Genomic DNA, 13,786 nt, shown 5'->3' with positions numbered 1-13,786 from the left:
TCTTATTGTTTCCGGATAAATACAGAGGGTTGTGTCGTAAAAGCTTGGCCAAGACAAACATGTGAATCAAACCTTTGAAGATGGAGGACACTGATTCGCTGTGGCGACCCCGGAAGGGAAAAGCACAAAGTAAAAGAAGAAGTTGAACTTGTGTTCCTTTGACATTTTCCTCCCCCTCCTCGTTCTTGTTATTGACTTTTTTTGTCCCTGTCAGCGCCAGTATCAGCTCCTGTGGGATCTTGATTTCAAATGTATCCGTGCATTGTATCTCCTCAAACCCCAGAATGTCTTTTGACCCCATCAGGAGTCTTAGCCTGAAGGTGTCTGTTTAAACACACACGTCCACCCCCTGCGATCCACCAAGACATCACAACGGTGAAGGAGTTCTCAAGCATGAGTCAAGTCTCTGGTTGGCACTGCTGAGGCCTGGAGCAAGTAAGCTGCTCTAATGAATGCTGTAAAACCAGACACTTTCACGCACTGCTGACCTCGAACCGATCGATGAGAGTCTGCAAACACCAAAGCGGTCAACAATAAAAATACAAGACACACTTTCCACAGCGTCGGTGTCTCTAGTTACATGTGGCACATCACTTAAAATCACTTATTTTTTGTGTGTCATATTTACTCCGATTTAATGTTTCTGTGCTGTTTAGGCCAGATTCGGATAGTCAGCTAAACTCGTTTTATAAACAACGACTCTGCAGATGTGACTCTTTGTCACTAAAGAGGTCGGGTCGAGATACACCTATGTGCTGGTCACTACTTTGCTGTTTATCTGCAAAAGCGAAGTCCAGATAAGAGACAGCAGAGGCAGGAATGCAGTGATGATTGCAACCGAGTGAGCGGTCAATGGCAATGCATGCGTGTTTCTTCGGGGAGGAGGAGTCAAGGCAAGGGGTTCTGCAACAACTCCAGATTGACGTACGATTGCAAAGCTTGTGAGTGTGAGGGGAGGAGTAAAAAATAATTCTGAGAAAAACAACTTGGAAAAGAACAGATCTGACTCAGCAGCGTTAGGAAATCATTTTGCTTATAATGCATTCCCAACTGTTACCCCTTCTATTTGTTTATTTGTCCATTTGTTTCTACACAGAAAAGGAACATGAAGACAAATCATTGTTTGAGAATCCCATCTTGGTTCAACTCAAATTAACTTCAAGCAAAAAAAAAAAAAAACCATCAACAACAGAATTTCTTTTTTGAACTTTTGTCAAGATAATTGATACACTCTAAGACTTCCAAGAAATAGCTGGATAAAAATCAAGCACGTCTAACTAATATGGAGGATTTTTTTTCTGTAAGTGCGCCGTATTTAATATCTTGATGTATATCATCTGACATCACCATTGACCATGTGACCTCCTTAGGCAGTTCATGCTATTTTTTTTAATGTTGCCTTACGATATTGAGATTTATACTATAAATCTGATTTTCACCATTTTCAAAATGTGAGATTTAATATCTGGTGATGTTTACTTAGTTTATGCCATCCTGGAAATAGCATCTTGGTCGTTCATCCATTTTCCTTTATAGGTGGGCGGGAAGCGTATCCCAGTTTACTTTGGGCATGTTGGGTATTACACTGATAACAACAATACAACAACAACAACAACAACAACAACAATAATAATAATAATAATAATAATAATAATAATAACAGCAAGTCCTGAAGAATGACTGTCTGTTTTTGTGTTGTCATATTTTTTTTCCCCAACATACTGTAAAACCCAACACTGAAGGTATATTTTTTAAGTTCAATCAAACTCACAATCACTACTCAAAACTTTGACGTAATCAGTTGCCACAAAGATTTTGAGTATTTTCAACTTGTTGGGTTTTACAGTGATGGTGGCTCCCCTCTCCCGGCAAATTGGTGTTTTCGTGTTTATTGTGTTTGTCAGTCATAATAAGTGCCTTGCATGCTGGGTCCGAGAGGACAGTAATTTCATCTGTGCTGTATGTCATGCATATTAGCATATTTGACAATAAAGCTGACTTTAACAATACATATAATAATAATAATAATAATAAATAAATAAAATACGTTTCATTTATAAGCGCCTTATGTACAACTTAGACTCCTCAGACAATGTTGAAGTTGACTGTGCTCTCGTTCGTGTAGCTGAGGTACAACATTGAGTGTGAAACAGGTGAGAAAACCAACCACGACCGTTGCGATGGCAGCCGATGTCCTTGCCTTGATCCTATGTGGATGCAATCTATCTTTTCAATATGTAAGCAGTGCACTATTTAAGCAAAATTAATCAGTCATTGTGTCTCGTTTGAAAGCTGGGGTAGGAGCAAATATGTGCGTGTTTTTGGAACTGTAGCTAAACGAGGTGAGGAAAAAAAGGAATCTTCACTCATGAAAAACCGTGGAAAACATTGCTCCCTATAGACGAGACAGCGCAATTGCGGTCTTTTAAGGTAAGAACGAAAAGGGGACTGCAGGGGGAGCTTCGGTGAATTTAACATGTCTGCAATTGGAAACTCAAGTGAACTGTGACGTTGTCGCGCATTTGTCAGTCTACTGACATCTGGTGGTTAAAACGCATAGCGACTACCTGGCAGCCTCAATTATAACACATTCCATTGGAATTTAGTATGGAATTCTCCCCGTGCTTATTTCTCCTAAAATACGTTCCTTCCAAAGCCATGGAAGTTGACTCGGGATCTTATCATAGTATGCAAGTGGTTAGAGTGTTTTTCTATGTCACGATCGTGTGGCTTAGTTCATGTGACGCATACCACAGATGATGATTTGGGCTGTTTGGAGTGCTCTTTAGTTCTTACATATTACTTTCGATGTTATCACACACTAAACACATATGTGTGCTTGTGTGTCTTTACAATCGGGAATCTGGGTTTGTTGGTGATATATGGGCACGTGTGCTGACCAAAACTGTGTAATTAAGCAGTGTCTTGTAGGGTTCATTCAGGTAACTTGAGGTTATCACACTCGTGTAACACTGTGGTTTAAATTCACCTGGGTATGCCTTTGCAAAGTTTTTTTTTTTTTAATCAATGTAGTATTTTGCACAGACAGACAAAGAAAGCATCCTTGGCTGCAATACAGTTTTCCAATATACATATATTTTATGATGTTCATCAATATAATAAGACATTGATAGATTTACACTACAATTATTTTATACAATTTAGTTTTCCATTCATTTTTCTTTTCTTTACATAGAGCCAACCTTGTTTCATGTTTAATTTCATATTGAATGACAGCACAACAAACCTATCAATAGATTAAAGCTATAACAACAAGAACGAAATAAGACGGACGACATTGCCCATGATCCTCCAGTTGGGTCCCTCCATTAAGACCAGATGACCGGGGGCAATGCCAGTCCCATAGATAAATTAAAGTCTTTCCACAAAAATAAATAAATTTAAACCAAAAAAAACATTGAGTGGATGGAAACAGCAATCTGATGTAAACAGCAGAATTCGTCATCAGCTTTTTGGACAATTGAAGGTAAAAATGATTCATTCCTGTTGACTTGAGCGATCTTCACATCCACCAATCAGTGCTTGCACAAGATTCAGATACATTTGGGAGTTTTGTTTTCTTCTTAAAACAATAAAAAATGTGGGCATACAAAACATCTTTCTATATAGTTTGTGGAATATTGTGATCCGTCCAGTGACCATTCAGAAACTCAATATGTTCCCTCCTAATACTACACTCATCCCATTTGGAGTGACAACAGAGCTCGTATATACTCATTCAACAGTTGATTATTACGCATATTTCAAGCTTAAATTACAAGATCACAAAATGAATAAAAGCAAGAAAAAGAAAACCACTTCATCGTTGTGAAGTGTTTCAGATCACCCAACAAATGGGTCTGAGTGTAGCTTTAATTTGAGACATCTGAACATTTCACAAAGATGGCGTCAGGCAATATTCTCACATAGAAGAGATGCTCTCCCCGAAAGAATGACAACACCAAACACTACGTGCCACACTGTTCGAATTCGAGGTGCGCGGCTTTTTCACACAAGACAGCAAAGCAACGTGAAGAGACAGCACTCGCTTCATTTTCTTTGTTTGTGACCAAATTGGTTGAGCAATCACAGGACCACAGCTGGATTGATGGAATAACACCTGTCCTACCCCAATCAGTAGTGTCACTTCACCTCAGCAGGATGGTAAAAAGGGCCAAATTATTCATAACACTTTTATACTTTGCTAATTCTATTTTTTGTCCCCCTTGACTGTACATCTTTATTGACTTTGAAAACAAAACATAGGCCCTCCATACGCTCAAAACAAGTTGTTACGACGCCTAATGTGAATTTCCGTCCGATATTTGGAGCTACTTACCGATAAATGTTTTATCAGTACGTAAATTGGCAGAAAAAGGTGGTGAAAACGAGATTGTGCTATTATGAGTTCAAGGATCCCGCGTCTGAAATAAAGTTACAGATTCAATAGTTTTATTCAGACTTGAAAGAGGGTGTTAAGAGAATCGATGCATGCGGTCTGTAAAATTCTGCTTTTGCGTGCATAAGGTCTACTCACTAGCCTCACTGATACACTTGGCGGTGTGTGTGGCAGTCAGAGGTCCGATAATTACAGAAAACAAGGCTCGGATCGTTTGCGTTAACCTGCTCCAGGCCACTTGTTTTTGATGACAATCGTCAGCACAAGCCCAGGCATGAGGTCTTTGGATATCTTTTTTTCTGGTTGTAGGTACAATTGGGGGTGTAATGTAGGTTAAGAGTTTGGGTATAGGGGGGAGGGTCTTGTTGAAGGGTTTGGGACGCTGACCTCAAATCTGTCCCCACTATCCTTGTATACTACTGTGGGCAAGGAAACAAATGTGCCTTCACTCAAGAGATTTAAGCGGGCTAATCTGTCGGGATGAACAGGGGATATTCTTGGGGTAGAGCTATTCTAACACACACCATATTGATGCACCTGCACAACCGCAGAACAGTACGATTTGGAATCAGTAACGACTAAAAGGTGGTGGATCTACCTATGCTGTTAACATAAAAACCCCAAGGCTACCAAGTACACTGAATGAATACACTTCATTTGAACTACAGTGGATTATGATCGAGACTGAAAGCTGATGCTAATGTGTGTTTCTTATTTTGACCTGGTCAGCTAAAACTACAGCAAATGCACCTATTGCTCAGTTACTCTTCAAGTAGCCGACGGGCGGCCACACATACCATCCCAAACCGCAGAAGCTAACAGTTTTGCAGCTGTACACAAAAGGGCGCCATGACAGTTCAATGAACAAGAGAAGCTTCCCCCCTCAGCAGCTTGTTGCTTGGCAGTGTATAACGCACGCAGCTGGGATTATAAAAAGGAAATGGACACGCCAGACAATAGGGAGAGGAACTTCCTCTTTGCTTGTCTGTTTCACACAAAAATACACTATAATAAAAAATAGAATTTGTTACATTTATGAATGGAGAACAATAGGGACAACCACTTTCGAACACTGCCAAGGAATGCATTGATTTTTTTTGTGAGTTTTGTTTCAGCACTTTCAACAGTCAATTGCAGGGTCTTTTTAAAATGCAAGCAAGGCTGAACTGTTTCATGTGCTCTTCATATGAAAGTGGGGCTGCGCACGTTGGACGTGGTTACCGTGTGGTAGCGACATCTAAACAAGCTGGATCTTGCACTTTCAACTGCTTCCATTCTTTTGACCTACAGTAACTAAAAGTAGATGCCAAGGCCTTTTAGTGTTAGCCTATTTGATTAAGGAAATGAAAATTCTTGTGTGTGATGGTATCACTAAAACCAGCCACAAGCCTGCCAATAGCATATTAATATAAATGATTCCAACCACAAAATGACATCTGCTTTCCACCAAATACAAGCTTTGCCCTTTTTTCCGGTTGTTTGAATGACTGATTTCTGCCTTAACTTTCATTGCGTACTTGACATATACTTGCAATTACATGTGCTACATACGGTAAGAGCATTTTCACTAGACTGCAATGAAGGAATGTTTTCGAAATAAGACACTACGTACTTAATTAAACTTAAAACATAAAATAAAAACACCTTCAAACATTGGTCCAACGGTACTATGGCAGTTTTAAAATGGTTTGACATTCGAGCATGCTGCAAGACACGAGGGAGACGGCTGGAAAGCTGAGGGCATAAACAGACATTGAAGAGAAACGTGGAAAGGAAGGGAAAAGACCTTCAGAGGGGATGCAACGGTCAGATTTAAAGGCGGGCGAATAATAACCAAGCGATCGTGGAACAATTCATGCATTACTTTGTGTCGATCAATACCTGCGAGCAACAAGTCAGACCTGAATGAACTCTCAAGGAATTTCAACCTGGAGATTGCGACGGCTAAAAATCCAAGCAGATTCCAGTTCTGCGTTTTACTCTTGATTGTTGTCACCGTTTCAGAAAATCAACAAAGAGTGAGCACGGGACGAACTGGTGTTTTGAACATGCAAGATACACACTTTGATTATTAGGCAGTAGTCGACGTTGAAGCATACAGAAAATTAATACAAAACTTAAAATATACAAAATGCACACACTCGCACGCACACCTACAAAACAGTAAATATCAGAAGAAAACTCTATAAAGGACTACATATTGATCAGTCATGTAACATTTACCATTCGCCAATCAGTTTCCTTTTCTGTTGTTGCATCATTACAAATGTTTGGCTCTCGGTATGGCAGGTTAGAGAAGCCGAGAGGACCCGCAGGGCCGCACACTCACGGGACAAATATTTGACAGGGGTCCAGAGGCGAGGTGGTGGAAATGACTGAACCGTATGACCCTGAAGGGTTTAGGGGTGTTCTATTGAAGCCAATCGGGAAAGATACATTAACTCATTATCTGTGATTCCTTTTGTCATGAATTCCAGGGTTTCTTCTGAAGCAAGGTCGTTGGGATTAGACTGGGGTAGGAAGTGACTCTTCTTAGGTGCTGAAGTACACTGCAGAAAGCAAGAAACAACATTTGGCATGTCAAAGCTCTTTTCTACACCCTGCAACTGAAACGATACAGTACTCTAATACTCATTCACTGCCAGACGTGCAAAAATGTGTCCACAACAGTGCCAGGGTTTTTGTCATTGTCACATGGAACCCACAGAATATTGAGTTTTAGGACTAAATAAACATTCAGTACAGCGTTAGAAACCTTTCATCAGAAAAAAAAAATAGTTAATTCCTAAATTATGTAGGTCTGGAGTTATGAGCTTGAAAGGAGGGTGGTTGTCCAAAATACAATGCTGATTGGACTATTTTATGTATGCACATTCTTAAAAGACAACCAACACCATTTTTTGTTTCCTAACTGACATCAGAAAACCGTTCTATAGTATATACAATACCCAAAACAAGCAGGCTAATATTTTTAGTCAAATGCAAAACACCAATTAAAAATGACTTAAAGTCCAGCGGGTGAGGCAAGTCCTAAGAAGCCAGCTCAAAGGCAAGAACAAGACCCGGGCAATAAACAGCTATGCCCTGCCAGTGATCAGATACCCTGCAGGAATAATAAGGTGGCCAAAGGAAGAGCCCCAGACCACGGATGTTAAGACCCGAAAACTCCTCACCATGCATGGAGGGTTCCATCCCAAGTCCAGCACCCTGAGACTGTACACAACCCGTAAGGAAGAAGGCCGGGGACTAGTGAGTGTGAGAGCCACTGTCCAGGATGAAACATCCAAGCTCCATGAATACATCAAAGAGAAGGCTCCAACGGACGATGTATTCAGATATTGTCTCAGACAATGGGGAACAGAGGATGAGATGCTGGAAGAGGGACAATCATGGGAGGAAAAGCCCCTACACGGGATGTACCACCGAACCATAACTGACCATAGGCTGATCTCAAGAAGTCCTGTAAGTGGCTAGAGAGGGTTACAGAGGCACTCATCCTGGCTGCTCAACAGCAGGCCCTGAACACCAGAGCCATAGAGGCATGGATATACCACAACAGGCAAGACCCAAGGTGTAGGTTGTGCAAAGAGGCACCTGAGACAATCCAACACATAACTGCAGGGTGTAAGATTCTGGCAGGGAAAGCCTACATGAAGCGCCATAACCAGGTGGCTGGCATAGTCTACCGAAACATCTGTGCGGAGTATGGATTGGAAACCTCAAGGAATAGAGAATGACCGAGCAAAGATCCTGTGGGACTTCCAGATACAGACTGACAAGATGGTAATGGCCAACCAACCAGATATCGTGGTCATAGATAAAGGGCAAAGGAAACCCGTTGTCGGGGGTCCCGAGTGATGGAAACATCAGAAAGAAGGAACATGAGAAACCGGAGAAATACCAAGGGCTCAGAGAGGAGCTGGAGAGAGCTTGGAAGGTAAAGGTGACAGTCTTGCCTGTGGTGGTCGGAGCACTCGGGGCAGTGACCCCCAAACTCGACGAGTGGTTGCAACAGATCCCGGGAACAACATCGAATATCTCGGTCCAGAAAAGCGCAGTGCCGGGAACAGCACGGATACTGCGCAGTACCCTCAAGCTTCCTGGCCTCTGGTAGAGGCACCGAGCTAAAAATGGGGGACAGACACCACCCATGGGGGGTGAGACGAGGAATATACATATGTGTGTGTGTGTGTGTGTGTGTGTGTGTGTAGTTTACCTTTTAACTTTACGTATTTGTAGTGTGTACTGTTAATCAACAATTCTTATTTCAGTCTAAATATCATGTTTCATGTTAGTCTCCTTTTGAAATGATGTCATTCCCACCCTCTGTATAAATAACATCTGTGGGGGAGAGCAGATGCTTCTCCTGTTGGCCCGCTCCACCTGCGAAGAGCATTTTCTCTTTCTCTGCTGCCTAAGAAATAAATGATCTTTTTGTACATCACCTTTCTTCCTGCTGATTAAATATTACCACCAACACCAGCGAAGAACAGAACCACGAGAAGAACATCAATTTTTGATCTAACATCTGCAATACTTATATATATGGTTTATATAGCGCTCGAACAACAGCTGAAGCTGAAACAAAGTGCTAAAATGGAAAGGAAATGCTGCCCCCTTGTGGAAAAAAAAACATTGCCAGAGGTCATGGCCAGCACTTTATTGGCACCCAAGCATGAAAAAACAAAACCCCAACAAATTTTGGAATGGCGCTCTACGTCATATTTTCAATTCCCGAATAAATTTGTGACTGGCAGTGAATGAGTTAATGATCAAGATAAAAAATCAATTCTTACCAATAATGACAATGAGCACAATCACACATATCACACCCAGGATAATCATCATCTGTAGTTAGAAGATAAAACAAAGTTGTTAATATTGTCACGCTATCAGGAGAATGTTATGCTTGAACTGGATATTATTGTCTACATTTGTCATCAGCCTAAAGTACATCCCAAAAAATACATTTGTTGTTCATGATGAGTGTGCGCGCACGGCCCCACCTTAGCATTCTTCCACCAGTACTTATTCTTCAGTTTTGCAGCGCTGGTCTCAAACTGAGAAGCTCCAGCTTGCAGAGCGTCAGCCCTGTCGTCCAGTTCGGACAATTTCTGATCACGCTCCAGAACCTTATCCACATTTACACGCATAATATCCACCACCTGGGGAGTGAAACGGCACATTGTGACTGAAAAGATGTTGTGTTATTTTTTTTTTTTTTTTTGCTTTCGATCAACATCTCGCAGTGTACAATCAAAGAGGCTCCAATATGACTGTACTCACCTCATCCACCTGTGCCTGTGTCTGTTGCAGACGACGGTTGCTGGTGAGGTTAGGAGGAGCCTGACTCCCTCCCTCTGGTGCAGGGGCTCCAGCTGGGGCAGACCTAAATTATAGGGCATTTTTTTTATAAAAAAAGACATTATTTGGTGTACCCCTCTCACCATGAGCTGTTCGGCATTTGCGAGTTCATCTAGCGGTAGGTTTTTCAAGATCAATCACACTTAAAACTTACCTGTTTTCTGTCTATGTATCCAGGCCAAAGCCTTATCAAACACAGAAATATATATTTTGCTCCATCTGGTGGTATCATTGTGCTATGCAACTATGATTAACTTAATTTGGTCAGACGTTGCCAAAAGAGTGCTTTGGATTGGATGTACCTTTATTCGTCTTGCAGTAAAGAAATTTACATTTCACAGCAGCAAAGTTATGAAAGGAGTAGGAAAGGTGCTGCTATCTGGTGGCATCATGAAGACATTATAAACCTAGTCGCAAAGTAAAATATTATTTTAAGTAGTATTTTGTGACAAAGTTATTTTTGTTCATTTTAATGTGGGTTTTGATTGCAAAATAAGTTTTGGCATCCATGCTGTAATGCTGTTTATTTCAATGAAAATACATTTGTGATTACAACCCCACTAATCACAGAATGCCTCAGTCTTAACTCATTGACTGCCAGACGTGCGGAAATGTGTGCACTCCAGTGCCAGGGATTTTGTCATTGTCACCCACATTCCAGGACCCACAGAATATTGAGTTTTAGGACTATATAAACATTCAATGCAGCATAATAAACCTTATATTCTCTTCTTTTATCAGAAAAAAAGAGTTATTTCCTAAATGATATGGGTCTGGAGTTATATGAGCTTGAAATGAGGTTGGTTGTCCAAAATACAATGCAATACATACATGTTGATTTATATAGCGCTGCAACAACAGCTGAAGCTGGAACAAAGCGCTAACATGGAAAAGAGGGAAATGCTGCCCCCTTGTGGAAGGGAAAACATTGCCAGAGGTCTGGCCAGCGTTTTATGGGCACCCAAGCAAGAAACAACAAAACACAAACTAATTGGGGAATGGTACTCTGTCATATTTTCATTTCCCGGATAAATTTGTGTATGGCAGTGAATGAGTTAATATTCTAAATATAAAGTTAGCACAAGCTTGAGCAGAAGAAATGTAAACTGGGTTAAAACGGGAAAATAAACAGCAACACGGTGTATAGATAGATGTGCACAGTTCGGCAGTTGCAAATTCACCAACTAAAATGGATTTGTAGGAGAAACCATCACTACTATTTAATCCAAAAATGTCGATTTGGCATCATCAGGTAGCATTTTGGTGCTAAGCAACTGCATTGACCAACGGGGAAGAGTTTGCTTTGGCTTTGTCTAATCGAAACAAAGTGCTTTGCTGCAGTCTTGTGCACTGATAGGTCATTCCAAATGTTTCTGGGTGGGCCTCAATTGCAATTGACAGCATCTATCGATCACTCTTCCACACATTGCAGAAAGTCCACTTCATCTCAAAAGAAACATTTATTTAATTTAAACAAATATATTTGTATAAATATCTGCATTTGTATGTATTATGATACAATTTAACCATGTACATAACGAATAAATACTATTGTATCTTGTCCAAACATAAGTTCAGACAAGTTTTTAACACAATGTAAAAAAGTAATAAAAGTGGCACATAAAAATCCTTGTTTTAAACCTAATGTGCTTGCCACACTTTATGTATCATGCTATACGATGGTAGGTGATACCTCATCACAAATATGACTGATGGCAGACCACTCCATTACTGTGAGCCAAACCTGTCTATAAAGTTCACCTTATCACCAAAATGCATTACTAATCTTTCAACAACATAAAATCCTACTGGATAATTGGCCAAATGGTGTGGTCGTTCCTGTCATGTTATTATTTGAAAGGCTAACGAGTGATATTGATTTTGTTCATTGATCTAAGAATATCAACAATAACACGAGGCTCCCACAGTAGCCTTTCATTCACTGCTGGTTATTTTGTGTTGTTATCACATCCAGAATGCAATCACTTTCGTTGCATTTTTAGTGGAAATCAATGATATGTGCAAAATTAAAAATGCCAATTAATCACATACGAGTTTTTTTTTTTTTTTTTTTTTTTTTTTTTTTCAAAAAGATACCATGCGCCTTTTACTCCCTTTTCCAGTTTTCAATCAACTCGGATCCTGTTGAACAGCAACGTCAGATTTCATAATGCTGACTTGGAAACGTGTCGTACACAAATCTCAGACAATATCAGGTTGAATCTTCAGCTCAATATATTCACCCCCTTTAGACTTTTACATAAAGTATTTAGTCAATGGCTCTGGAAAATAGCCACTGTCACGATGCGTGACTTTCAGCACTGGAGAGAGACATTTCAGCACTGAACAGCACCACTCCAGTCGGGACCAGTATGACTTGGCTCTGTCTGTTATGACCTCTCGGACCTTCAACCTTAACATTCCTTTCAATTCTATACAACCAAAACCCCGGTCACACGATAGCCAGTAAAATATAATGTTACACGGCCTATAAATACTGTGACTGTCGACACCAGCAGTTGCGAGTTTGTTTAAGAGGAGATTTGATTTCAAGTAAAAATGATGTACTGAAGTTTGATAAGAAATCCAGATTCGAAGCAGAAAAACGAATATACAAACATGGTATTGCATATAATGATGCCAGGATGCGATCGATTTGAAGGTTGCCTCCAACCTTACAAACATGAAAGGTTGTTTTAGACATGTTTGTTCTTAATCCTACATTTATTCCGTTCTCTGCAAAAACATTTGCTTGTACCTGCGTTTAAAAAACACCAATTCTAATGGCAAGACTAGACTATGGTGATATATAATTATAGTTAGCTGTCCACCCTCGAGGATCATCGACGACAGAGAAGCTAGGCTATCCCCATCCCCCGCTGCAGGATGTGGCAAATATCAGGCCCATGCCTATATTACAGTTATTAAAATGACAGTATATCTGACAAATTGTTTTAAATGTGTCAAATTATTTCCTGTGGGACACAATTTGCCACATCCCAATATGGCCTTGGCGTTAACGGCATAAAAAATAAGACGGGTTCCACAATATGCCCTTGATGCTTCTCGAAATAGCTCCATCGTCACCTTCGCCTCCACAACCAAAATTACCACCCGATAAATGTTTGACATGGGCAAATTGATTATTTTCTAATCAACGTAACGCCAATTAATAGGGTAAGAAGAGTATGTGCAATGATAAAGACGACGTCCTTTCAAAAAGAACCGGTCCAAACTGGAAAAAAATACGTGCGTGTTGCCTGCAGCTAGCGGCACAAGACGAGGCAGAAAATAAACACGGCTCGTTTTTTTCACCGTAGACACGTCAAAAATAAAACACAAAAATGATATGTACGTTTGCCCCAAGGTTAGGCTGAACTATGATTCCCTGTCGTTCGAATAACGTTATCAGACAGCTGTCAAATAAAACATCCGCGCAGCACAATACAAACGAAACTGATACTGATGAAAGAGCCATATACTCCATCCATGTGGTAACCGGAATCTTTTCGTGGAAAACTCATTCATTCATCTCAATCCACAAAGAAACGAGCTGAAACGTTGTACTTACATTTTTGTGGTTGTGTTGGCTAGACAGCTGTGCTGAAATCCGGGCTGGAAATGTTAGCGTGTGCTAAGTGGCTGGCAGATGGTGTGGATTGCCTTGTGCGCTCTTCTCTAGCCTTGTGGCACCCTTTGGATGCTTAGCCTGGTGTTCCCTGCCTATATAGCCGAGGAGGGGCACTAGTTTGGGTCCACCGTCGAGATATGTCCACTTAGCGATGACAACAACCCTTCTTCTCTTCGAATATGAGTGCACCAGGAGATTGTTATTGTAGGTAACGGGAAACCGAGCTGCGATGAAGGTATAACAAACAGTTAGGATTAGCTGGACAAAGATGGCTCGGTGACGTCAGTCAAGGAGAGTATCATGTTAATAAAATGGCTAGGGACATTTTAGGAGCTGCTTTCTCACTTGTGACAACAGTTTCAAACTAAAGAGGTCTGTATTAACATCGTAAG

At 40.6% G+C, this 13,786-nt stretch overlaps 1 protein-coding gene across 1 annotated transcript; it reads right to left on the bottom strand.

Moving 5' to 3' along the window:
- Positions 1 to 3,076: 3,076 nt before the first annotated feature.
- Positions 3,077 to 13,604, bottom strand: vamp2 (vesicle-associated membrane protein 2). The gene is made up of 5 exons (XM_089016277.1): positions 13,335 to 13,604; positions 9,686 to 9,788; positions 9,406 to 9,564; positions 9,196 to 9,247; positions 3,077 to 6,948 (listed from the first exon to the last, which is right to left on the bottom strand). Coding segments are annotated over exons 1-5 (333 nt in total). The 5' UTR covers positions 13,337 to 13,604; the 3' UTR covers positions 3,077 to 6,931.
- Between the last annotated feature and the right edge of the window lie 182 nt (positions 13,605 to 13,786).

The sequence above is a fragment of the Hippocampus bargibanti genome, linkage group LG16 (assembly GCF_051943395.1).
Source record: "Hippocampus bargibanti isolate YZ-2025 linkage group LG16, ASM5194339v1, whole genome shotgun sequence".
In the NCBI taxonomy this organism is placed as follows: domain Eukaryota; kingdom Metazoa; phylum Chordata; class Actinopteri; order Syngnathiformes; family Syngnathidae; genus Hippocampus; species Hippocampus bargibanti.
Note: the sequence above shows the minus strand (reverse complement) of the source record. Positions and strands in the feature narration are given on the sequence as shown.